The 26,210-nt window shown below is 54.5% G+C and overlaps 1 protein-coding gene across 27 annotated transcripts in view; it reads right to left on the reverse strand.

The window, feature by feature from the left end:
• ARHGAP8 (Rho GTPase activating protein 8) overlaps nucleotides 1-26,210 on the reverse strand; it is a 98,237-nt gene that overhangs the window by 36,763 nt on the left and 35,264 nt on the right. For 23 of the 27 annotated variants that reach the window (XR_013398903.1, XR_013398905.1, XR_013398904.1 and 20 more), the window contains 5 exons: nucleotides 22,732-22,819; nucleotides 16,465-16,596; nucleotides 11,730-11,816; nucleotides 3,557-3,655; nucleotides 390-500 (listed from right to left, as the gene is read on the reverse strand). Coding sequence is in view for 23 of the 27 variants with exons in the window: in XM_077949351.1 (XP_077805477.1) it covers nucleotides 390-500; nucleotides 3,557-3,655; nucleotides 11,730-11,816; nucleotides 16,465-16,596; nucleotides 22,732-22,819 (517 nt within the window). In the remaining 4 variants the exon portion in view is untranslated. The remainder of the gene's footprint in view (nucleotides 1-389; nucleotides 501-3,556; nucleotides 3,656-11,729; nucleotides 11,817-16,464; nucleotides 16,597-22,731; nucleotides 22,820-26,210) is intronic. The other 4 variants (XM_077949357.1, XM_077949348.1, XM_028827611.2 and 1 more) reach the window with 3 other exon arrangements.

Below are 26,210 nucleotides of genomic sequence, written 5' to 3' on the forward strand. Positions count from 1 at the left end.
CGCCCCACATCCACACCTAAGCACATTCTGTGACCACGCCCTCCTTGAAGGTGGTGGGAAGTATATGCCCAGAGGGCAGCAGTGACAGAAGCTGGGGTGGGAACCCCAGAGACCCCATCCGCTACCCACTGCCGGTCCCCCCACCAGGCACAAAGCAGCGAGCACGCCCCCCCGCCCCCACCAGGCACACAGCAGCGAGCACACAATCCCCCACCAGGCACCAAGCATCGAGCCGCAGCCTCAGTGAGGAGCTCAGGCTTTATCTTTCCTGCAGGGTTAAGCTTGGCTGCTGGAGACAAAAGTCTGGGGAAAATGTCTCTGGACTCTGAAACGCCCCACAGATCCCAGGGTCCAGGGCATAGGAGCAGGCACATCCCTGGCTCACTTACTATTGCAGACTGACGCCAAACTGCTGGGTGGGCAGCGGGGGCCGCGGGGGCGGCGTCTTGGTGGGAGGCGGCATCCGGCCCTCGTGCAGGCTCTGGAGCTTCTCATCGTACCTGCAGACACAACAGAGGCCGGGCTCTCACCTGGCAGGGGCAGCTGGCATCCATGGAGGCGCTGGGTGAAGCTGGCTACCCCACAAACACCTGCAGGACACCTGGGCATCCCCTCCCTCGGGGCACACACACCATGCTGCCAGCTCACACACATTCACATTCACGCGGTCACAATCCCCCACTGCTGTCGCCTATTCTTGCAACAGGCAGTAGCCCAGTCCCCAGCAAGTGTCCATTCTCTCCTGCGACCCCTGGCCAGCGGGCCTACCCTGGCCGGCAGAGTGGCCTCACCCGCTTGCCATGCGGCCAGCCCCGAGGTGGGCGTGACCACCCTCAGCTCTCCTGAGTGTCTGAAATTAAGACAAACGCTGGCTTGTAATGCTAAAGGGGACTTGTCCCTTTTGTTAATTACTTTGTCCCCAGTGTCTGGAAAGGGCTTGCTGCCTAGTAGATGCTCAATTAAAATACTTGTTGAATGAATGAAGAAAGCCATGAACAGCTGGACTCTGAAGAGGATGGATAAATTCTGAAGGAAGCTTAATGTTAAAGCCTTCCAGTAAAAAGAACCTCTGTGCTGGGCGCGGTGGCTCATGCCTGTAATCCCGCACTTTGGGAGGGCAAGGCAGGCGTTTCACTTGAGGTTAGGAGTTCAAGACCAGACTGGACAACATGATGAAACCCCGGTCTCTACCAAAATTACAAAAATTAGCTGGGCATGGTTGTGCACGCCTGTTATCCTAGCTACTTGGGAGGCTGAGGCAGGAGAATCACTTGAACCCAGGAGGTGCAGGTTGCAGTGAGCCAAGATCGTGCCATTGCAGCCTGGGCGACAGAGCAAGACTCCACCTCAAAAAAGAAAAGAAAAGAGCCTCTGTGCAGCAGGTAACAGTCCTCCCTTAACACAGTCCTCCCTTAACACAGTCCTGCCTTAACACAGTCCTCCCTTAACACAGTCCTCCCTTAACACAGGCAAATACATATTGAGGCCCTACTATGTGCCGGGCACTGTGCATACAGCAGTAACCTGGCCACAGGATGGGGGGAGAACATGATCATTAGTCAGCAGTTCGGGAGCAAGGCAGTCAGTGACACAAGACGGTGCAGGCACACGTCGCAGAGGCACCCGGCATGCAGGAAAGGTCTGCAGAGAAGGCGGCACACTGGACTGAGCCTGGCCAGCCAAGCAGGTGTGAGCCGCTGCCACGTGCGGTTGGGTTGTCCTTTGTGAGTTAATCACAGCGCTCTGTGTCCCGAGTGGCTCCCCAGAGGTCTTTGTCCCTCATGAGGGGCCTACCATGAAAGGGTTATTTTGTCTACTTTACAGATTGGGAAACTGAGGCTTGTCAAGGTCTGGGGACTTGCCTCAGGTCACAAGCTGGGATGCCAGCCAGGATTCAGGACCCCAAGGCCCTGCCCTGCTGCTTTGCCAGTGGGTCTCAGCCTCCGGTCCTCGCAGCACCCACCAGGAAGTATGTGGGGGTGGAAAAAATCCAGACTTAGCCCCCAAGTCTAGTAGATGCTCAATTAAAAGCAACAGGATTGGACGTGTCCTCTGGGGTTCTGCTGCACGGCTATGGAACAGGGGTACCGGCTCCCTATAGAGTAAGTTCAGGAGCTCCCAATGTCCAAGCCCACACACCTCTCCCAAACCTCGTCCCCTCTGACTCACAGGACCCTGCAGCACCCTCAGTGTTGCCAGCCACCTGCACATTCCAGAGGCCCTAGATTGCACCCAGTAGCCATTGAGAAGCCGGAGCTGGGTGTTTCAGACGCCGTCCATTTCATCCCCAAATTGCTCTCCCACGCGGGAGGATGTGAAGCTACCCTTTGTCACCAGATCAAATCACTTCCACCACAGAGCTGCTAAAAATACATCTTCTGAGCCGTGTCCATGGACTCCCCCGGGTCACTCTAGTGAGGTCTGGGAGTGGAGTCTTGCCAGGGCCCACGGCAGACCAAGGATTCCCATCATCCTCCCATGGCCTCTGGGTCCATTTCACTCTCCTCTGCTCGGCACCAAGGACTCCCAGCCCAAGGTGACCTCCAGCTTCACGTTCACCAACTTCTGCTTGATCACTTGGGACCTCTTGCTGCCTCCAGATCTCCCAATATTTCACCCACATGTTTGCAGGAGGGCTTCCCTGGCCTCTTGATCTAGCCAACTATCCCTGTGAAACTCACTTTAAGAGCCACCTCCTCCTGGAAGTCTTCCTGGATTACCCCCACATATCAGTCCCCTTCCCAGCTGGGTTCAGTGCCTCCTCTGGCCCCTGTCATCACTGATTTGTGGCCCTCACTAGCCTGAGCGTGTCATGAGAGCAGGGACCACACTCTCTAAACACCTCTATATCACAGCACGTGCCACATGACTTGGCATCTGGAGAGAAGTTAATATCTCCATTGCCATTGCAAAGCTACCAGTCTCACCTGCATGCACTTTGGCAAGAGCCTACTCCTTTAAAGGAGCCCCTCAGAGAGGGAGACAGGGGCAGAGGGAGACAGGGGCAGAGGGAACCCAGGCTGGGGGTCCAGAGACCCAGGCTGGATCTGCACACCCTGTACTGGCTGCGTGGCACGCACCTTCCTGGGCAGCCTCTATTCATCCGGGCCTACGTTTAAGCCTCGTAGCAGACACACCAATCAAGCTTTCATCATCCAGCAGACAGGTCGTTTTCTAGAGCGCCCGCGACATCCCTGAGAACATTTCATTCTGTACACAGCGTTATCCACACGCCTGGGAAATTCCCCCAATTTTCTGCTCAAAAGCAAAAACGGTAAACACCAAGGCAACAAACGGCCAGTGCCCGGCTAGGGCTTTTTTTAAAATCAGTTCTGCAGCGGTGGGCGAGGTAAACAGCCCGTCCTGCACACAACCTTTGCAATCTCATTTCTCTGAGTCAGCAGCTGCAGATCTTTGTTGACGCCGCAGATTTCTGAGCCAAAGCTAGCCAAGCACACATTTGGAAACAAAGCCTTAAACATTCATGGATCGAACCAAGCCCTTTGGAAGCACGAAGAGGTACTGATGTGGCTTCTGGGGTCTAACCGGCACTCACCGCAGAACTTCGGGAGGGATTATCAGCTGGTCGTATTTAAGGTGTTCATGGAGCTCGCTCAGGTAGTTGAAATAGGTGACTTTTTTCCCAAACTTGTGACTAAGAAAGCAGAAGAGAATAAAGAAACCATTAGGCGCCAGCAGAGAGGCCAAGGGTTGCAGGGAGGGAGGGGGAGCTGGCGGCAGACCAACGCAGGCATTTTTCATATTAAGAAAATGTAAACGCTGACACGACTTAAAACCCGAACAAGCAGCGCACGCCGGGAGATATTTTGCTTTCACGAGATCTCCAATGCACCAAACACTCTGGAGTGGCTCATCTGCATAAAAATAAATATCTGCCTCCAATTTACATCTGCCCTGAATTTGCATAGATATAGGAGATAGCGCGGAAGTGCCAAGAAGCGCTCTTGGGGGATGCAGGTTAGGCAGGGGACACTAAGGCAATGGCACAGACAACCTCTGAGGTTGACGCCTGCCCCAGGGCAGCCTCAGCTGCTGGTGGTTTTGGGGTCAGTGGTGGCTTCACATTTGGCCACCTCTTCTAAGGACGAGGATAAATGAGGTTCTCCAGCTTTGTCTCCAGGACAGTCTCTGGGACCCCAGGGAGTAGCGCAGCCAGAAGGCCAGACATGCCCTGGCCTGGTGCAGCAACTCCGTTTCCTCCCTCCCCTTGTGCCCCAAGGGCAATTCACTCCCTCTCAGGGCCTGGATCTGAAAGTGGGGGGTTCCTTCTCCTAAGTGAGGGCGGAAGACAATGCAAGGCTATTTGCACGTCTAGTCCGCTGCCTGATGTCCGGTGGACATGCTTGCTGCGACGACTGCTATTAGTAACAAGGCTCAGCATGAATTGCGAAGTGGGGATCACTAACAGATAGATGTGAGCATGCCTTTATACAGAAGCCTGCAATCCTCCCCTTCTTTATGACAGTCTAGGTTTGGTTTTTGTCATACATATATGAGTTTTATTTTGTAGGACAGTATTATTTCCTTATTGTATATGTTTAAGATATACAACTTCCCCCCCCCCGCCCCGAGATGGAGTCTCGCTCTGTCACGCAAGCTGGAGTGCAGTGGTGTGATCTCGGCTCACTGCAGCCTCTGACTCCTGGGTTCAAGTGATTCTCCTGCCTCAGCCTCCCGAGTAGCTGGGATTACAGGTGCACACCACCACTCCTAATTTTTGTATTTTTAGTAGACACAGGGTTTCTCCATGTTGGCCAGGCTGATCTTGAACTCCTGACCTCATAATCTGGCCAGTTCGGCCTCCCAAAGTGCTGGGATTACAGGCATGAGCCACCGTGCCCAGCCAGGATATACAACTATTAATGTGGGTAAAGAATTATACTGTTACTGGAAAAGGAAAGTTATGTATTCGGCCAAACCGAAGATATTTTATGTTATTTTATGACAATTTGAAAGTCTTAAAATAAGTATTCATGTATTTTCAATGTTATTTTGTGAAATCAAAATAATTCAAGTTACCATTGCAAAAATAAAAAATACGGAGATCATCACAGGTAGGAGGATCCAAAGGGACAGCGCCAGCCCAACGCTCAGCCCAGTGCCAGCGCCAGGTTCCCAAAGGAGCCCCAGGGAGGCCGAGCTGTGCGTATTGGCTCCCCCTAGTGGACGAGAAAGAATCGGACCTGGGGGCCGGGGGAGTGGGGTGGGGACTGCCAGGTAGGAGGCCAGGGAACCCGGGCTGACGGCTGGGGCTCTAGAATAGTCACCAAAGTGCAGTGTGCCCCTCACACCAAAGACAAGGGGAGGGAGGAAAGCGGGGCCTGCCTTAGTCCTCGCACCCCAGCCCCCCGGGGGAAGGGGCTGGTGGGACCCCTGCGGGAGTGTCCTCACCACCTGCCCATTTAGACTCCACAGGACTCGGGGACAGTCTGGTCTCTGCCGGAAGGCTGCCAGAGGCTCTTCCCGGGGCTGTAAAGTGCTGTCAGTGTCCTGTGTGATGGGCGGAAGGAACCCACTAAGGGCCAAGGGAGCCTTGCCCCTCTGCAGTAACCATTCTCAGGGACAGAGGTGCCCGCTTCAGAGCTGCAGGGAGGCCTCCCCTGCCCAGCCCCTCATCTTCCTCTCTGCAGCCTCCCTGACCCCTCCTGCAGGCCAGGCTCTGCCGAACATGGACTCGGGGGCAGGCGCAGCCAGAGGCCTACCACTTGCCTCTCCCTCTCGGGAAAGGGCCCACAGGCCAGCTCAGCCAGGGACTCCCAACACGGCGGGCGGCAGTCACTGCGGTTCTGGTTAGAGCCGCAGCCACAGGCACCGCCTGCGGGGGTGTGAGTCGGGAGGTCTGGGCCAGACCCAGGGCTCTTTTGTGTGTGGGCGTTTGAGAGCCTCAGAGGTCTTCTACTTCCTTCATTTACGAATGAAGACTCGGGGAACAGAGATTATGTGGCTGCCCAAGACCTCACAGGCAATGGGCAGCGGAGCCCAGTCTGGGCTCCAGAGTCCCAGCCCAATTCCTGTGGTCCTCTCCTGGCAGCTGCTTATGTCCAGGCACAAAGCAGGATGGGGGGCAGAGTCACACAGGCTCGGGTTGGATCCCAGCCCACGCCCCTCCTCGTGGTGCGACCTTGGGTATAACCTCTCTAAGAATCAACCTCTTCTTCTTTGAAATGGGGAAAATGTGGCTGACTTCACAGTACTATTTTGCGGTGCCTGGCACATAAGATGCATAAGATATTGGAATCAAATTAATACAAAAGGGTAGTGTAAAAAGATTTTTTCCCTTTTTTTGAGGAGGAGTTTCACTCTTGTTGTTGTACTCCAGCCCAAGCTGGAGTACAATGGCGCGATCTCAGCTCACTGCCACCTCCGTCTCCTGGGTTCAAGCAATTCTCCTGGCTCAGCCTCCTGAGTAGCTGGGATTACAGGTGCCCGCCACCACGCACCACTAATTTTTGTATTTTTTATAGAGACGGGGTTTCGCCATATTGGCCAGGTCGGTCTCGAACTCCTGACCTCAGGTAATCTGCCCACCTCAGCCTCCCAAAGTGCTGGGATTAAGGGGTGAGCCACTGCTCCCAGCCAGCTTAAAAACATTTTAAAACAGGGCCAGGTGAGGTGGCTCATGCCTATAATCCCAGCACTTTGGGAGGCCAAGACTGAAGGATTGCTTGAGCTAAGGAATTCAAAATGAGCCTGGGTAACATGGCAAAACCCTGTCTCTACTAAAAATACAAAATTTAGCTGGGCATAGTGGCATGCCTGTAGACCCAGCTACTTGGAAGGCTGAGGTGGGACGATCACCTGAGTCCAGCAGTTCAAGGCTACAGTGAGCCGTGATGGCACCACTGCACTCCAACCTGGGCAACAGACTGAGACCCTGTCTCAAAGCAATGAAACTAAACAAAACGACGACAACAAACAAAAAACACAGTACTAGCAACTAACACTGAGTATTTGCTAGTGCCTGGCAGGCCCTATTCTAAACAGTCAACATGGCTTACTCCTATAATCCCAGCACTTTGAGAGGCTGAGAAATGAGGCCGAGTTCCAGTCCAGACTGGGCAACATAGCAAGACCCTGTCTCAACAAAAAAATTGTTTTAGACTAGCTGGGCATAGTGGTGCGCACCTGTAATCCTGGCTATGTGAGAGGCTGAGGTAGGAGGACCACCTGAGCCCAGGAGGTTAAGGCTGCAGTGAGCCATGATTGCTCCACTGCACTCCAACCTGGGTGATGGAGCAACACCCTATGAAAAAAAGAGAGATAAAAGGAAGAAAGGAAGGAAGAAAAATAAAATAAACACTCTATATGTATTAAGTCAGTGAATTATTGTGACAATGGAATGACTTAAGTAGCCTTGTCAGCCACATGGGGAAACTGAGGCAGAGGGGTTGCCTCTCTTGTTGAGGGTAATGGACGGCAAGGGTCAGAGCAGTCGAGCCCAGGTAGTCTGATGCCATCACCATCATGCCGTCCAGGCTGCCACGTGGAAAACAAGAGGAGAAGGTGAACTTTTTTTTTTTGAGACAGAGTCTCGCTCTTGTTGCCCAGGCTGGAGTGCAATGGTGCAGTCTCAGCTCACCACAACCTCTGCCTCCCAGATTCAAGTGATTCTCCTGCCTCAGCCTCCCAGGTAGGTGAGATTACAGGCATGTACCACCACATCCGGCTGAAGTTTGGATTTTTAGTAGAGATGGGGTTTCACCATGTTGGTCAGGCTTGCCATGAATTCCCGACCTCAAGTGATCCGCCCATCTCAGCCTCCCAAAGTGCTGGGATTACAGGTGCCCGGCCAAGCAGGTGAACTTTTTTTCCAAGAACCTTAGAGGTTTCCAGAGCTCCAAGTGCAACAAAGTCGGACTCTGTCACCCAGGCTGGAGTGCAGTGGCGCTATCTCAGTTCACTGCAATCTCTGCCTCTTGAACTCAAGCAATCCTCCCACCCACCTCAGCCTCCTGAGTAGCTGGGACTAAGGTGCGTGCCACCACGCCTGGCTGATTTTTGTCTGTTTTGTAGAGGCGAGGTTCCACCATGTTATCCAGGCCGGTCTTGAACTCCTGGGCTCAAGTGATCCACCTGCCTTGGCCTCCCAAAGTGTTGGGATTACAGGCGTGAGTCACCATGCCTTGCCCTCTAAGGATTTTTCTTTTTTCTTTTTTCTTTTTTTTTTTTTTTTTTTTTTTTTTTTTTTTTTTGAGACGGAGTCTCGCTCTGTCGCCCAGGCTGGAGTGCAGTGGCGCGATCTCGGCTCACTGCAAGCTCCGCCTCCCGGGTTCACGCCATTCTCTTGCCTCAGCCTCCCGAGTAGCTGGGACTACAGGCGCCCACAACCGCGCCCGGCTAATTTTTTTTTGTATTTTTAGTAGAGACGGGGTTTCACCGTGGTCTCGATCTCCTGACCTTGTGATCCGCCCGCCTCGGCCTCCCAAAGTGCTGGGATTACAGGCGTGAGCCACCGCGCCCGGCCATCTTTTTTCTTTTTCGAGACGGAATTTAGCTCTTGTTGCCCAGGCTGGAGTGCAATGGCGTGATTGTGGCTCACTGCAACCTCTGCCTCCAGAGTTCAAGTGATTCTCCTGCCTCAGCTTCCCGAGTAGCTGGGCTTACAGGTGCCCAACACCATGCCCGGCTAATTTTTTGTATTTTTAGTAGAGATGGGGTTTTGCCATGTTGGCCAGGCTCATCTTGAACTCCTTACCTCAGGTGATCCGCCTGCCTCAGCCTCCCAAAGTGTTGAGATTACAGGCGTGAGCCACCGCGCCCAGCCCCTCTAAGGACTTTTCTAAGGTAAATGACGGGACTAGCTTTTTTGCCATGTTAAATATGTCACATGTCACATAGGGCACAAGGGTGCTGGGCCTGGTTAAACACAAACAAAACCTCACCTTCCGATAGGGAAATGTGTGCGGCACAGGCCACTAGGTGAGAAAAACTGTCAGGAAATTCTAGTGACACGAAAGGAGCTCTTTGGCCACAAAAATCTCTCCGTAGATTAAGCAGGAGCTGACTCAAGCCTGCTGCTCCGCCAGTTCTCCCAGTGGGTCTCGGGGCCACACGATTCAGTCCCTGGAATGACAGCTTTGGTAGCTGATAAGAAAAGGCCGGGCGCGGTGGCTCACGCCTGTAATCCCAGCACTTTGGGAGGCGGCGGGTGGATCACCTGAGGTCAGGAGTTTGAGACCAGCCTGGCCAACATGGTGAAACCCAGTCTCTGCTAAAAATACAAAAATTAGCCGGGCATGGTGGCAGGTGCCTGTAATCCCAGCTACTTGGGAGGCTGAGGCAGGAGAATCGCTTGAACCCGGGAGGAGAAGGTTGCAGTGAGCAAAGATTGCACCACTGCACTCCAGTCTGCGGGACAAGAGCAAGACTTTGTCTCAAAAAAAAAAAAGCACTTTGGGAGGCCGAGACAGGTGGATCACGAGGTCAGGAGATCGAGACTATCCTGGCTAACACAGTGAAACCCCGTCTCTACTAAAAAATAAAAAATAAAAAAAAACTAGCCGGGCGAGGTGGCGGGCGCCTGCAGTTCCAGCTACTCGGGAGGCTGAGGCAGGAGAATAGCGTAAACCCAGGAGGCGGAGCTTGCAGTGAGCTGAGATCTGGCCACTGCACCCCAGCCTGGGTGACAGAGCCAGACTGTCTCAAAAAAAAAAAAAAAAAAAAAAGAAAGAAAGAAAAGAAAGGCTCCAAGCTGCCTGAAAGGGCAGTTCTCTCTCTTTTTTTTTTTCCTGCAGCCTTGAAATCCTGGGCTCAAGCAATCCTCCTGCTTCAGCCTCCCATGTAGCTGGGACCACAGGCGCATGCTACCACATCTGGCTAATTTTTAAATTTTTTATAGAGGTGGGGCTCACCTTCTTGCCCAGGTCAAACTCCTGGGCTCAAGTGAGCCTCTTGCCTTGGCCCCCCAAAGTGCTTGATTACTGGCATGAGCCACTGTGTCTGGCTGCAGAGTAGCTCTCGATGTGCCCCAAGGACCAGTGCTTGCCAATATTCCTCTGAGTGCCAGTCACAGTAAGAGACAAAGAGACACAGGGACAAGGGTGGGACGGGGCAGTGTAGCCCTTGGGGCGGCAGCTGGCTGGTGGGGAGACAGGCAGGTGCCTGAGACCCCGAGCTGTCCATGCTCCTGGGGGGCCAAGATGCTTCCCAGGGATGGATGGGAAATGGGAAGGAGACAGAGTGTGGACTCTGAGGTCCCAGCTGGCATTCCAGCTCTGTCCGAGTGCTCCCTGTACACGGAGTGTCACACCCACTTGCACGATGTCTGTGGGGCGTGAGGAAGAGACCTGTATCAGCAGCAGCCTCAGAGCCACGTGGGTGGGCTCCAATAGGTGGAAGGGGCTGAGTGGGGAGATGGCAAAGGTCTGTGAGATTCGAACCTCTGGGGAAGAATGACGACCCCTCCAGGGATGTGCCTCCTGTGCCCAAAGGCTTCTTCCCAGGGAGGCCCTCCAGGAGTCCTCCCGCCCCCTCACAGAGGCAATCACCTCACCCGAGTATCCTGACGCATCTGGTGCACACCGGGGCCCTCCTGCTCTGACCCCTCCCTCGCCTGCAGAACTCACCCAGGCAGGGCCAGAGCCACCGCGCAAGAGCGACATCTGTCAGTCTCCTCCCCATCCCACCCCCGTCATGTGGCTCCGTGCACACAGTTTGTGCCTGATGCATACAGCCCAAACAGAAGAAAATACAGGACGCCCAAGCGACCCAGGCAGAGACCCCCAGGCCTCACCAGCCCCTTGAGCTCCTGCTTCCCAATACTGAGGCAGAAATCCTTCAACAGGAAGAAGCCTAAATATGGAAGAAGCTGACTGAAGTCGCCACATTTCCGGGCTGTGGCTGCCTCTCTTTAGGCCGCTTATTTGGGTTGCTATGCAATAAAAGCTTAACTCAGCAGGCTTGGGGTGTCCAAGCCCTGCCCAATCCAAAGAGAAGCCTGGCCATGGGCGACCTGCTCCTGGGTGGAAACCTCTCGGCCCCTGGAGGAGTCAGCCTGGTCATGTCTTTGCACACTGGAGGCCTTGGGCCAACACCACAGAGTTTGTGCCAAAAAATGTGATTGAGGGTGGGGACCCTGGGCTGTATTCATCTCATCTCAGGAGGGGCTGGAGACCGAGTGACTGAGGTCAGCCAGGTGGATACTCCGTACCTACATGACTGACCTGCAACAAAAACACTGGGCACCAAGGCTCGGTGAGCTTCCCTGGCCAGCCATGCTCCCTCCTCCTCCACACGTTCTTGCTGGGAGAGTGGAGCACTGTCTGTATGAAACCGCCTGGAGAGAACAGCTGGGAGCTTGTACTTGGACCTCCTGGACTCAGCCCTGTGTGCCTTTTACCTTTGCTGACTTAAATCTGTGCCCTGTCTCTGTAACAGACTACACCAGTGAAGATAACGGCTTTCCCGAGATCTGTGAGTCCCTCTGGAAATGCACGGAACCCAAGGGTGGTCGCACAGTGTGGGGGCACAGGTCAAGGCAGGGGGCTAAACACCAAGTGCAAACCCCACAGGTGTCAAAGGCCAGCCACTCCTGTCCATGACCTGGGCCGGCCTTGTGACCCCCCGCAGACCCCCAAGCGGGTGGGGAGCCCCAGATCCACAGGCACCCTGGAGACGGGCCCTCCGTGGCACGTGGATAGGGAAGGCCGTCCCACGGACACTGAGGGACTTCCAACCCCAGCGGGGTCCTCTCCCACAGTCCCGCACACCTGATGAGCGGCTTGAAGATGTTCCACAGGACCTTGATGAAGCTGGTGGGGTGCACCACGTAGAGGGCCTTCAAGTTCTTCTTGTATCTGAGGAGGGAAACGGGAGATGACTTCAGGCTGCCAGGCTCCGAGAAACACCCCACGCCCAATAGCCCAAAAAAAGCTGCCTCCACTGTGAGTCTCAGAATGTTACTTCTCTCAACGGGATCAATTTAAGGACATCAAACAAAGAATGAAATAAACTCAGGGAGATCGAGACTATCCTGGCTAACATGGTGAAACCCCGTCTCTACTAAAAAAATATAAAAAACTAGTCGGGCGTGGTGGCGGGCGCCTGTAGTCTCAGCTACTTGGGAGGTTGAGGCGGGAGAATGGCGTGAACCCGGGAGGCGGAGCTTGCAGTGAGCCGAGATCACGCCACTGCACTCCAGCCTGGGAGACACAGCGAGACTCCGTCTCAAAAGAAAAAAAAAAAAAAATAAAATAAACTCAGGGAAAAATCAGGACCCCTCACCCACTGCCCCCGCCAGGCACGCCTGCAGCCCTTTACAGTTCACAGAGGCACACGTGCAGGTCGGAGCCCTGTTTATAGGCACTCACTCACACCAGGGTGGGGTGGGGGTCTGGAGCACAACCCGGGGGCAATCTGGCAACAGCTCTCAGAATTAAAACCGCACAGAGACTCTCGGCCAACACCTCCCCTGCCGGGAGCTGACCCGGACCAGAAGGAGCTCGCCATGTTGGTTATGATGGCAAAAAAACCCGGCAATAACCTAAACGTCAGCCGGCCAGAGGCTGGTTCAGTGCAACAGCCGCCCACATAATGGAACACCAGGTGAGCTTCCCTCTCTCCCTCTTCCCAGTCCCAACACTTCCTTCTTGAATATTTCAGCCCAAAACCATCAGGTTGGGCAAGAAAGGTACCTCTAGCGACGGGGAACTCACCACCCCTGGAGACACTCCACTTTTGGGTAGTTTAATGTCTAGAGTGTCCCTCCCTTTTTGCTTCTACTGAGCCAAGATCTGTAACGTTAACCCTAACCCCCACCCCTATCCACCCTCCTGGGGAGTGGGAGAGTCACACAGAACAAGTCCACCTCTTTCATCTGATGACTTGAAGGCCACGGCTGTCACGTTCCTCTCTTCCCTGCCTAGTCCCCTTTGGCCAAGGTTAAATGATCGCCGATTGGAAGTCACTGCTTCAAGTCTCCCCACCTGCGTGGATCCGCTTATCAACGCCCTTCAATGTGAGAGCCCTGACAGCCTCCCCAGGCTGCGGCAAGGCCGGCCTCCTTCCCCGGGCTGGTGCTTTGTCACTGTTCACGTCACTGCTGCCAACACAGATTCCAACTCGCCAGCAAGATTTCATACATCGACCACCGGCACATCTTACCTGGATGTTAAGGAATTCTGCTGCTGTCTCTCAAGCAGAAATGACCCATTCCTGATGTGCGAACCGGCAGCCCCCTCAAGAAAGGGAAGGGAAACCACCTGGGCTGATTTCGGGTTTGTTTCTCTGAGCTGATTTCTGGCAACTGAGAAGTGGGGAAGGCACCTCAAGGAATCTGGGGTGCATCTTCGATTGTCACTTGGGGAAGTGCAGAGGGCAAAACCTTCAGCTGCTTTAGCTCAAGACAGGGCTACTGTGCACATCCTGCTGTGTCAGCCTGAGCCTCCTGAAAGGGCTGCTTTAAACACATCACTCACCTCTCCTCAAGCCTGCCATGGCTCCCTGCTGCCTCTTAAACACAGTCCAGCATCCTCTGTGCCCCTCCCTCCTTTGCTGCCTTCCTCCAAAGCTCCCCACCCTACAGTCCAGCCCCCCACCAACTGCACCAAAGTCCACCCTGCTCTTTCTTGCACCTGGCCATACCTCGTACCAGAAACAAAATCCAGTGATTGCCACTTCGTGACACCCTGCCCACCACTCCACGGGCAGCTCAAAGGCTGCCTCCTCCATGCAGCCTTCCTGATTACGCTGGCTGGAACCTTGGTAACTTCCTGCCAGTACCACTTCACTCCTCCATCCTCCCATCTAATGCTTATTAAAAGCCTGCTAGCCGGACACACTGGCTCACGCCTGTAATCCCAGCACTTTGGGAGGCCCAGGCAGGTGGATCACGAGGTCAGGAATTCAAGACCAGCCTGGCCAACATAGTGAAACCCCATCTCTACTAAAAATACAAAAATTAGCCGGGCATGGTGGCTCACGCTTGTAGTCCCAACTACCCGGGAGGCTGAGGCAGGAGAATCACTTGAACCTGGGAGGCAGAGGTTGTGGTGAGCCGAGATCTCGCCACTGTACTCCAGCCTGGGCAACTGAATGAGACTCTGTCTCCAAAAAAAAAAAAAAAAAAAAAAAAAGCCTGCCATATGCAGACCCTTTCCCACCTGCAAGGGATGCAGAGACAGGTCAGGGGTCACAGCCTAGTGCAGGAGGCAGACCCATTCACAAACCCCTACGTGTCAGGATTGGTGCCTGCTCAGGGACAGTGAGGCTGCAGGGGAGGGGCTATTGATTCTCCCAGGACAACCCAGGAAGGCTTCCTGGAGGAGGACATGAGCTGGGGCTAGGCCATACTCCAGCTTATACAGGTGCCCAGTAAATGACTACAAAATGCAGCAACAATTCTTTGCCTAAGACATGGGACAGGGAACCAAGAAGTCCCTCTAAAGGTCCTATTGATAATGGCAGCAGGACCCAAAAGGCAATTGGAGGAAGGACTTCTGGGACAATCAGGTGCTGCCTCCCACTGTCCCATTGACTCAGGTATCTGTGAAGCAGATTTCTGTTACAGGTTTGAAAGGACTTCGAAGAAGGAAAACCCAGAGGAATCTAGGATATCCATATATCAATGCCCACCGCCGCAGTCTACGAGCCAGATATATTGCAAAGTTGATTGCTAGGCAGGACGTCCCTCAGGAAAAGTCCACTGACTCCAGGCCATGGCCGAGTGGTGAGTAGCATGGGGTGGGAGAGGGAGGCGGGGGCCTGGGGTGGGGTCCTGCCCTACCACACCCAAGCTGAGTGACCACAGGTAAGTCACTTGCTCTCTGGGGCCTGTGTGCCCATCTGTAAAATGGAACTGCCCATCCTACCAATAGTAGGCATCGGAATGCCCCTTGCAGGCCGTAAAGGGCTGTGCAGGCAGGAAGGGGGGTTAGTGAAGAAACAGTCACGCAGTTGGTTTCTTTGCCCGTAATTCACTGGACCAGGGATGGGCGAAAGGGCACGCAGGACGAACCCGGCCTGCTTCCTGCTTCAGTACAGCCTGCAAGCTAAAAACGGCTTTTTGTGTTTTTAAGTGGTTGAAAAAGAAACAGAAGATTTCATGACACGTGAAAATGACATGAAATTCACATTTCAGTGTCCATAGCGTTTTACTGGAACACGGTCCGGCAGAGTCGTTGCAATAGAGTGACTGGCCTGCAAAGCTAAAATACTGACTGATTGGCCCTTTAAGAGCAAGGGTGTCAGCTTGGTGTGGTGGCTCACACCTGTAATCCCAGTACTTCCGGAGGCTGAGGTGGGAGGATCGTTTGAGCCTGGAGTTCGAGACCAGCCTGGGCCACACAGTGAGATCCCCATCTCTACAAAAAAATACAAAAACTAGGCCGGGCGCGGTGGCTCAAGCCTGTAATCCCAGCACTTTGGGAGGCCGAGACGGGCGGATCACGAGTTCAGGAGATAGAGACCATCCTGGCTAACACGGTGAAACCCCGTCTCTACTAAAATACAAAAAAAATTAGCCGGGCGAGGTGGCGGGCGCCTGTACTCCCAGCTACTCGGGAGGCTGAGGCAGGAGAATGGCGTGAACCCGGGAGGCGGGGCTTGCAGTGAGCTGAGATCCGGCCATTGCACTCCAGCCTGGGCAACAGAGCGAGACTCCGTCTCAAAAAAAAAAAAAAAAAAAAAAATACAAAAACTAGCTGGGTGTGGTGGTGCGTACCTGTAGTCCAGCTACTCAGGTGGCTGAAGCAAGAGGATTGCTACAGCCCACTGAACTCCAGCCTGGGTGACAGGGCGAAACTGTCTCTTTTTATTTATTTTTGTATTTTTAGTAGAGATGGGGTTTCACCATGTTGGCCAGCCTGGTCTGGAATTCCTGACCTCAGGTGACCTACCCACCTTGGTTTCCCAAAGTGTTGGGATTACAGGCATGAGCCATGGTGCCTGGCCAAGACGTCTCTTAAAAAAAATAAATAAATAGGGCCGGGCGCGGTGGCTCACGCCTGTAATCCCAGCACTTTGGGAGGCCGAGGCGGGCGGATCACAAGGTCAGGAGATCGAGACCACGGTGAAACCCCGTCGCTACTAAAAATAGAAAGAATTAGCTGGGCGCGGTGGCGGGCGCCTGTAGTCCCAGCTACTCGGGAGGCTGAGGCAGGAGAATGGTGGGAACCCGGGAGGCGGAGCTTGCAGTGAGCCGAGATCGCGCCACTGCACTCCAGCCTGGGGGACAGAGCGAGACTCTGTCTCAAAAAAAATAAATAAATAAAAATAAAATAATAAATAAATAAAAATAAAGGAAAAGAAAGAATCCTCTGCCCGGGATTCCAAAGTCTTAGCCCAGAGGGGAGGTGAACCCCCACTGCCCCACGTTTGCTCACCCCCTACCCTCCGCCCTTCCAGGCCCCTCCCCCACTGCATACTGTGTGAGCACTTGTGGCCACAATGCCTCCTCCTGCCACACCTAGCCCACACCCAGGTCCCCGAAGGCTTGCGGGCACGCACTTCCTGTCAAACTCCTTGTATGCGCTCTGGAGCCAGCCCAGGGATGGCTTGTTCCGGCTGTTCAGCCCGTAGTGGAAATAGACGATGGTATAATCGTTCTCGACGTACTGGTCCAGCGTGTACTTCAAATACCTGGCATAACACAGAAGATTCAGTTATGAAAATCACCTGGCCGGGCGCGGTGGCTCAAGCCTGTAATCCCAGCACTTTGGGAGGCCGAGGCGGGTGGATCATGAGGTCAGGAGATCGAGACCATCCCGGCTAACACGGTGAAACCCCATCTCTACTAAAAAATACAAAAAACTAGCCAGGTGAGGTGGCGGGCACCTGTAGTCCCAGCTACTCGGGAGGCTGAGGCAGGAGAATGGCGTGAACCCGGGAGGCAGAGCTTGCAGTGAGCCAAGATCCGGCCACTGCACTCCAGCCTGGGCAACAGAGCGAGACTCTGTCTCAAAAAAAAAAAAAAAAAAAAAAAGATCACCTGCTCATTATTGAAATCCAACGTTTCCTGCAACAGCAGCTGTGGTCACCCAGTGGGTGCCAGCACTGGGCCACACGGAGACTCCATGCACCGTGGGCCCCGGTCCTCATTTCCCAGATGACCTCTGAGGCTGAGGCGTTAAGTGACTTACCTAAGGTCACACAACTAGTAAGGGGATGTGGTAGGTGAAAATATGGCCCGTGGAAAGAAATCTTTATCAAATCCGTGGAACCTGAGAATATGACCTTATCTGGGAAAAAGGTCCTTTGCAGGTGCAATTAAATGTAGGACCTTGAGAGGAGGGGCTCATCCTGGACTACCCAGGTGGACCTTCGGTGCAATCACATGCATCCCTCTAAGGCAGACGTGAAGATGAGAAGTCAGAGGGGAGAAGGTCGCGTGAAGACAGAGGCAAAGCAGAGCAGAGCGTGACGTGGCCACCAGCCCTGGAAGGCCCGGGACTGCCGACAGCCTTTATGGGCTGGACAGGCAAGGAAGGGATTCTCCCTCCGCAGGGAGCACGGCCCTGCCCACACCTTGATTGTGAACTTCCGGCCTCCAGAATGGTGAGAGAATACACTTCTGGTTTTACGCCACCACATTTGTAGTCATGGTTACGGCAGCCCCAGGAAACTCGTGAGGAGGATGAGCTGGGATTCGAACCCAGGAATGCTTGACTGCTCAGCCCTTGCCATTAACCCCAATACCACAGGCCCTTCCACCTCAGACGCCCTGCTGCTTGCTGCATTTCTAAGGCAAGCAATTCCCTCTTTCCAGGTGAGCTTCTAACATTTTGCTTTTCATTATAAAATGAGAGTCCTGACACTGCTCTGCGTCTGTCACCTGCCACCCGCTATGGTGTAGGCTCTACCCACTTCCCATGGACCACGTTCCATCCTGCCCTGCTGCACCGAGGAAGCATTGTCTTCATGTCACCTGTGGGAAAGGGCTTGCCCTGCCATCTGCAGGAGGAAGGGCTGCAGAAGGACCTCCTTCCTAACCCTCCATCAGCACTCTGCAGGGCCTGACACTGAGCCAGTCAGGCCATGATCCCTCAGCTCAGATTGTCCAGGTTCTCACCTGGAGCACATCTTGTAATTAATCCACCCAGGTGGTCCCGCTCTCTGAGGCTGTGGGCGAGGTGCTCTGCAGACAGATGCCCCCAGAACTGCCTCAGGAGAAAGCCCCAGCTGCCTGTGCCCATCTGCAGATGCTCGGCTGGTCTTGCACTGCCCGGAAGCCTGGAGACCAAGGATGCCAGCTTCTCCTTTGTGCATCTGATTTATAAGCAACGTCAGAGTGCCCTCTGTCAAAAGCCCAAACCACCTGAACTACAGGCCTTCTACACATTCAGTTCTCTCAATGACCTTAGCAGGCAGGTACTATTATTTCCATTTTATAGACAAGTCAACTGAGGCTCACAGAGGTGAGGCAGTAAGGGGCAGAGCTGGGCTTCGAACCAAGCAGCGTGGCTCCAGCGTCCACACACTCAGCGTCTCTGAGAGCCTGGGCTGCCATCCACGCCTGCTCCCATCCCATTGTCTGCTTTGATGTGGAGAAATCATGCACATCTGACCTCACACCATGCGTGATTTCAGATCACCCGTGGTGGAAGTAACTTCAACACCCATCTTCCAGCGCATTGCCTGTCTTGAACGCCATGTGGGCTAAGCCACTGGGGCACACTTCGCCAAGGTCATCCTTTACTGAGTCACTGTCTCAGAAGACCAGGTCGAGACTTCCAGCTGAACACAGAGGGGTGGAAGAGTCCCCGAGCCACTGAGAATGTCTCACTCCTCCTCACTTCTCAGGGTAGTCACTTTCGCATTTCGCAAATGACTTTTTGGAGAAAGGGAAACTGAGGCCAGTGTCTCTGCACAGCTCATCTTCCCACTCTGGACGCCTTCTCGTAAAAGCAGGAACTCTTCCTCTGGCCCCAGTGCTGGGCTCCTCCGGGTGCCTTCTGTTCAGTGTGCTAAAATCCTCTGGGTGTCAACGCATCTGCCCACGTGCTCAGCACAGGAAGTCATTAAATAAATTACCAGTTGAGTTTCAAAGACAGACTCTTTTCTTCATCCACTTCAAAAATAGGAGCATGCATCTGGCCACAAAAAAGCCATCCGGTTGAAATGGATAGGGAGGATAACGGACGGAGTGTTTTTTTCATAAAGGCTGCAGAGAAGGCTAAGCCTGATGGCTCTTACCAAGGCCAAGAAGCCCACAGAGCACCTTTACATGAGTTAGAAAAAGATGCGTTTTCCTCTGGGAAGATGCTTGTCCCGCACTGAGTGAAAAGAATACCAGCTGATAGTAGCTTCTCATCTGGTTAGCCTTGTGCAGTGAACAACCTATACAACTGTTCAAGGAAGCCATGCTTACCACTTCCACCTAATAGTAAAGGAATCTTGAATAAGTACATAAAAGAGCACAAGGTACCAATTTGTTGTCAGGGGTGCTTTTTGTCCAATGGAGTTGAAACTCACATAATATAAATTAACCGTTTTAAAATGAACAATCCAGTGGCATTTAGTGTATTCACAAAGTTGTGCAATTACCTCTCTATGGTTCTGAAATATTGTTATCAACCCAAAAGAAAACCGAGACCTATTAAACAGTCATTCTCCCCATCACTCCTCCAAGCCCTGGCAACCACCAATTCACAGTCTTCGAAGGCACTTTTGTCTTTATAAGAACAGCAAATCCTGAGCTCCCTCCTGGCCCAGCAGCAGCCCCGTGGGGAGAGCTGACCCACAGGTCACGGGTCTTTCCGTGCCTAAATGACCTGACAAGGGAATGCGTCCTCTCAAGACGACCCCAGGATACGAACTTTTCCTGAATCTGGCGTCCGTCTCTCCCTGTGTGCCTGGTGAACACCAAGAGTGGGCAGCAGGCTGGCATCACCTCCTCACTGGAGTGAGCACCCTCTGGGGAAAGCCAGTCTCACTGTCTGGGGTAACCAGCCCCAGGATCCCAGCTCACCCCATGTATCCTGCAGGTCTCACCGTGCAGCAGCAGCACTGGTGGAAGGTGCTCCTGGCACCTGCTCCCCGAGAGGTCCCCTTCGCCACTGCAGTTTCAGCTGTGGTCGGAAGATTCTTTAACAGACCAGACAGGATGCATCTATCGGGGGGACTCTCACAAAGCAACCAGCCCAAAGTCTTCTGGGTGCTTCTACGATCCGATCGTGCCTTTGTTCATCTCGAATTGGGGGTTCCAGGTCGCAGCCTACTCCCTGAGCTCCTTGGCTTTAGCAGCTAGATGCTGGCATCTGGAAGTGGCGGAAGGCACAGCCTCCCCGCCAGGGTCATGTCCTGAGCTGTCCCCAGCAGTGAGGGAGTCCGTGGCAGTCCAGGTGCCGTGCTCCCTGTCCTCACAAGGGCACAATAAATGTTTCCAGGGGCACCCAGAGATCGGCCAGGGCTCGGCCTTGGGAATGAAGCTCAACCAGTTCACTGTCAGGGAGCAAATTCCAAGGCTCTGAGAACCTAACTTCCCTCCACTGAGACTGAGCTTCTCCCCTGGGCCTGGGGAGCTCTCACTCACCTGGACGGGGATTCTGGCAGGGGCGCTGCTCTCGCTATTTTGCCAACTCTTCCCCCAGCAGCAGCTCTCCTGGGCCCGGGGGTTTCACCAGGAAGGAGGCTCGGTGGCCGCCTTATGAAAGCAGTGTGGCCAGCACAGCAGACACCAGCAGCCAGGGACAGATGAAAGAGGGTGACAGGGCGCCCAAGGCCATACAGAGGGGAGGAGCAGGTGCTGCCTTCTGAGCAACGGGAAACGGCCAGTGCAGAGGGTGCAGGGCAGGAGGCCCATGTGGCTTTGAAAAGGGTGACGGAGGGAGGGAAGGAAACAGGCAGACTTAAGAGGCCCGGAGGCCCGGGCCAGAGCTCAAGAATGTGGACTCAAAGACGTCCTGGGCTGGAGAAGGCTCAGTCCTGGAGGGGGTCTGGTGGCCTGGGGGTCATGTGACAGCCATCTAAGGGCCCATGAGTCAATCTAGTTTAGGTTAGACTTTCACTCTGAACATCCAGTCTGTGCTGAGCACGAAACTTAGTGATGGAGAAGTGTGGGCATGGGAGGGGATGTGTGCATGAGAGAGGGGTGTGGGCATGAGAGGAGTTGTGGGCATGGGAGGGGCTGTGTGTAGGGGAGGGCGTGTGTGCACGGGAGGGCGTGTGGGCACGGGAGGGGGTGTGGGCACGGGAGGGGTGTGGGCACGGGAGGGGTGTGGGCACGGGAGGGGGTGTGTACATGAGAGGGGTGGGTGCATGAGAGGGGTGGGCCCATGGGAGGGGGTGTGTACATGGGGGGTGTGAGCATGAGAGGGGGTGTGTGCATGAGAGGGGGTGTGTGCATGGTGGTCGGGGGTGGAGAGAGGACAGCCACAGTAGGGGAATGGCACAAGATGGAGGTGAGCACACGAGGGAACATATGCAAGGGACGATGTGTTTGGGGTTGCTGCACGCAAAGGCTGGGGGAACAGAAGGTACAGGCCCAGGAGGAGTAATGTACAGATAGATTGGGGTAATGTACGCAGCCTTGGTGGCTATGAGGGCCCCTGGGCTTGTCCCTTCAGAGGATTCTGCTCAGTGCAGTAAAAGGTTCCTTGACCAAGTCAGTTGGGAAACGGCCTGAGACCTCCCCTTCTCAATGCTCCTGGCGCTTGTTGGTATGGGAAACCAACAACCTGGATTTTCTATGGCCCCCACCCCGTACCAGCTGTGGCGCCCATGCGCACCTGGGTAGCGCTGGGTGTATACAAGGTACATGGGGTCCAAGCACCCCTCACTCAGCCCCTTCCATGTCCCACTGCCTTGTGTCTCAGAGTTATCTCCTGGCCTCAGTTTCCCAAACCACAATGTTGATTTCCTCAGTTCACAGGTGGGCCCTGATACAGTGACTATCCAATGCCTCACATACAGTAGGTGCTCAATAGATGCCTGCTGAGCCGATGACAGCAGCAGCAGCAGCAGGCCCTTGTCTTCTGTCCTGGGTTTGAATGGCACCCCCCAAAATTCCACCCAGAACCTCAGAGTGTGACCTAATTTGGAAATAGGGTCTTTGCTGGTACAATTAGTTCAGATGAGGTGCTATGGGATTAGGGTGGCCCTAGTCCAGTGGCTGGTGTCCTTATGAGATGGGAAGACACAGAGGCAAAAAGGCCATGTGAAGACTGAGGCAGAGAAGGGAATGACACGGTCACCAGTCACCCGGGGCCCCCTGGAGCTGGAAGAGGCCAGAAGCTCCCCCGCAGCCTCCAGGGGGAGGGCAGCCCTGCTGCTGCCTTGACCTTGGAGACTGGTGCCCTCCAGAACCAAGGAAGGTCCACTCAGCATTTTAAGCTGCCAAGCATGTGGTCTTTTGTTACGGCAGCCACAGGAAACTCATACAGCTCCGAAGGTGTTCCCAGAGAGAGGCCCAGGGAGGTTTCAAAGGGACAGTGTGTGTGGGAGGCCTGGCACTTGGCAGCCATGTCATCTGTAAGGTTGGTCTACACCTAGGACCAGGGGACTGTCCCTAACTCCAAAGGGAGGCACCCACAGCTCGGGTGGCTAAAAGGAAACCAAACCTGGCTCCCACTGTGCTAATGAATGGTGCACGGAAGCCCAGGGACCGGGGGTGTCCACAGATGGCCCTCCAGTAGGCTTATGAGTGCAAGAGCTCTGCACACCAACAAGTTCACAAAGGAGGCCTCAGAGCAGGTGACTCACAGGGAGGTGGGGTGAACGGATGGGTACAAGCAACATGGAAAGACAGGGACAGAAAGAGAGGAGCAGGACACTCACTCCAGCAGCCGCTGGTGGTCCAGCTCATGGGAGGGTGGCATCCGGCAGCAGCTGAACGTGACAACGCGTCTTCCAAAGCGGTCGTCCCCTGGAAGAGCAGACACAGGTGAGCCTCTGTGCCACCTTCTCCTAGAAAACCCTCGGGCACTTAGCAAAAAGCAGCCTCCTTGGCCAGCCCAGCCTGAGCTGGGAGGCACAGGCAGCAGCATTCCTCGAAGGCGACACCTGCTGAGTGAGCGTCCACCAAGTGTGGCTTTACACACATGGCCCAAGTTCATCTTCACGACCAGCCATACCCTGGAAATAATCCCACTTTATAGATAGAAAACTGAGGCCCAGCAGGGTTAAGTCATCAGTGCAAAGCCAGCCGGCAGGCTGCACCAAAGACTTAAAACGAGACACATCTGACTTCAAAGGCAGGATGTAGCTTTTTGCCACGGTGGAGGCCAGCGTGGCCTGGGGGACAGTGACTCTTGGGCATGACCTCATGTCGGGGATTCAGGAGCCCTCTCAGGAGTACAGATGCTCAGTCCTGCCCTCCGTCATAGCCCGGGCTACCCTGTGTCTCTTGACACATCTGTGTCGCCAACATGGACAGCTGCAGGGAGGGGCGCCCCCCACACATGGACAGCTTCGGGGAGGGGCACCCCCCCACACATGGACAGCTGTGGGGTGGGGTACCCCTTGAGAGCTGGGACTGGGTCTACTTATCTCTGTCCCCAGAATCCAGGCTCCGGGCCAGGCGCTTAGTGAGATAAAAAGACAGAACAGGCCGGGTGCAGTGGCTCATGTTTGTAATTCCAGTATTTTGGGAAGCCGAAGCGGGCAGATCATTTGAGGTCAGGAGTTTGAGACCAGCCTGGCTAGCATGGTGAAACCCCATCTCTACTAAAAGTACAAAAAAATTAGCCAGGCATGGTGGCACATGTCTGCAGTCACAGCTACCTGGGAGGCTGAGGCAGGAGAATGGCTTGAACACGGAAGGCAGAGGTTGCACTGAGCCGAGAACGCGTCACTGCACTCTAGCCTGGATGACAGAGCAAGACTTTGTCTCAAAGAAAAGATAGAACAGACTCCTGAAGGAGGGCCCTGCGGACCATCCTCCATGCCTGCAGACACAGCTGCCCCGCCCCTCCCAGCCCCGACCCCGCCTTGCTCCACCCCACAAATGGCCAGAGGAGGTTAGAGACCTCATGGTTCAGACCTTCCTCCTCTCTGCCCAGGGCCCTGAAAGAGAGGACCCCCTGCGTGCAGGACACCCTCGGGAAGGCCCTGACAGTGACTCAAGTGCAGTCTGATGTCACCCCCCACCCCCTGGATTCCCCGCACTTTCTCATTCCAGGGCCACAGCTCAGGGACACGGAGAATGGATGGGCTGCCCCGCTTCCCAGCACCCACAGCTTCTTCATTACAATTAAACACACAAGGACACAGGTAAGAACAGCCTGTGGCACAACACATGCCAAGGGTGAAAACGCGGCACAAAGGGGTGCAGGCAGTGGGGAGGGAGCCCAAACCCACACCAGGCTGTCGTCAGGAGTGGGGAACATGGAGATCCCTCCACTCTGGTCCACGAGGCCCCCACTGGCCTCCTCTCTGCCCCTGAGGACCTGGCCCAGCAGCCTTCGTTCAATTCTTCAAGAGCATCCTCCTGCCCGAGCTTCCACCTGGAATGCTCCGCCGCCTCCTTCCCGACTCTACACCCCTTCCCACTAAACCCCACCTCTGCAGGAAAACTGTTACCCCCCATCCACAATGCCCCCGGGCCGGTCTGTGGACGTGCCGTTGCATATGGGAGCAGCTCCTCTGGCCATGAGCACAGACAGGGGCTCCAACCCCAGTGGTGCGGGCCCAGGAGGGGTAATGTACAGGGAGAGGTCACACACAGCCTTGGTGGCTTTGAGGGCCCCTGGGGTTGTCCCTTCAACGGGCTCTGCTCAACGCAGTAAACAGGTCGTTGGCCAAGGTTCCGGGCCTGGCACAGGTGCTGGGGGCTGTGCAAAGGGGCCCAGGCCCTGGCTTCTCTGAGGGTGCCCATCTCCCAGGAGACCTTGGGGCACCCAGGGTGGGGGCTGGGGATGGGAAGCCTGGAGCAGGCTGCAGCCCCTCCTCCCAGCACTTTCTGCTCCCTCTTGCTTTCCTCACACAGGAGTGGGAGGACCCACACCTGCGCCTTCCAGCACAAGAGCATTTGCATTTGTAAAAGTCCAGTTCCTCAGTGGCACCCACCACATTTCAGGTGTCCAGCAGTCACGCGCAGTGGGGGCTGCCCTGGACAAGGCAGGGATGGAGTGTGTCCAGCATACACAACATTCCACTGGGCAGCGCTGACCTCGAGGGTGCAGACTAGGGTGTAGACCTCAGGGAAGGGGCTATGGGACTGCTCAGTCCGCTTCTAACCCTGTGTACTCGGGGAAGAGTACCCCAGCCCAGCCCAAAAGAAAACACAAGTCCCCCTGGACCCTCAGAATGTGACACTGGAAACAGGGTCACCACAGATTTAATTAGCTAAGCATCAAGGTAAGATTATCCCGGATTTAGGGTAGGCTTCAAATCTAATAACTGGCAGGGCACAGTGGTTCACACCTGCAATCCCAGCACTTTGGGGGCCAAGGTGGGAGGATCACTTGAGCCCAGGAGTTCGAGACCAGCCTGGGCAACATAATGAGACCTTCCTTGTCTCTAAAAAAATTTTTTTGGCCAGGTGCGGTGGCTCTCTTGTAATTCCAGCACTTTGGGAGGCCGAGGCGGGCGGATCACCCTAGGTCAGGAGTTCAAGACCTGCCTGGTTAACATGGTGAAACCCCCTTCTCTACTAAATATAAAAAATTAGCTGGGCGTGGTGGTGCACACTGGTAGTCCCAGCTACTCAGGAAGCTGAGGCAGGAGAATCTCTTGAACTCGGGAGGCAGAGGTTGCAGTGAGCCAAGATTGCACCAATGCACTCTAGCCTGGGCAACACAGTGAGACTTCGTCTCAAAAAAAAAAAAAAAAAAAACTTATTAGCCGGGTGTGGTCGCTCACACCTGTAATCCCAGCACTTTGGGAGGCCAAGGCCAGTGGATCACAAGATCAGCAGTTTGACACCAGCCTGGCCAATATGGTGAAACCCCGTCTCTACTAAAAATACAAAAAAAATAGCCAGGTGTGGTGGGGGTACGCCTATAGTCCCAGCTACTCGGGAGGCTGAGGCAGGAGAATCGCTTGAACCCGGGAGACAGAGGGTGCAGTGAGCCAAGATCTTGCCCCTGTACTCCAGCCTGGACGACAGAGCGAGACTCTGTCTCAAAAAACAAACAAAAACTACGAATTGTTTAAATTAGCCAGTTGTGGTGACATGCGCCTCTAGTCCCAGCTACTCAGGAGGCTGAGGTGGGAGGATCACTTGAGCCTGGGAGGTCAAGGCTGCAGTGAGCTGTGATCGCGCCACTGCACTCCAGCCTGGGTGACACGGCAAGACCCTGTCTCAAGAAGAAAAA

Source organism: Macaca mulatta, chromosome 10 (genome assembly GCF_049350105.2).
Source record: "Macaca mulatta isolate MMU2019108-1 chromosome 10, T2T-MMU8v2.0, whole genome shotgun sequence".
NCBI classification, from domain to species: Eukaryota; Metazoa; Chordata; class Mammalia; order Primates; family Cercopithecidae; genus Macaca; species Macaca mulatta.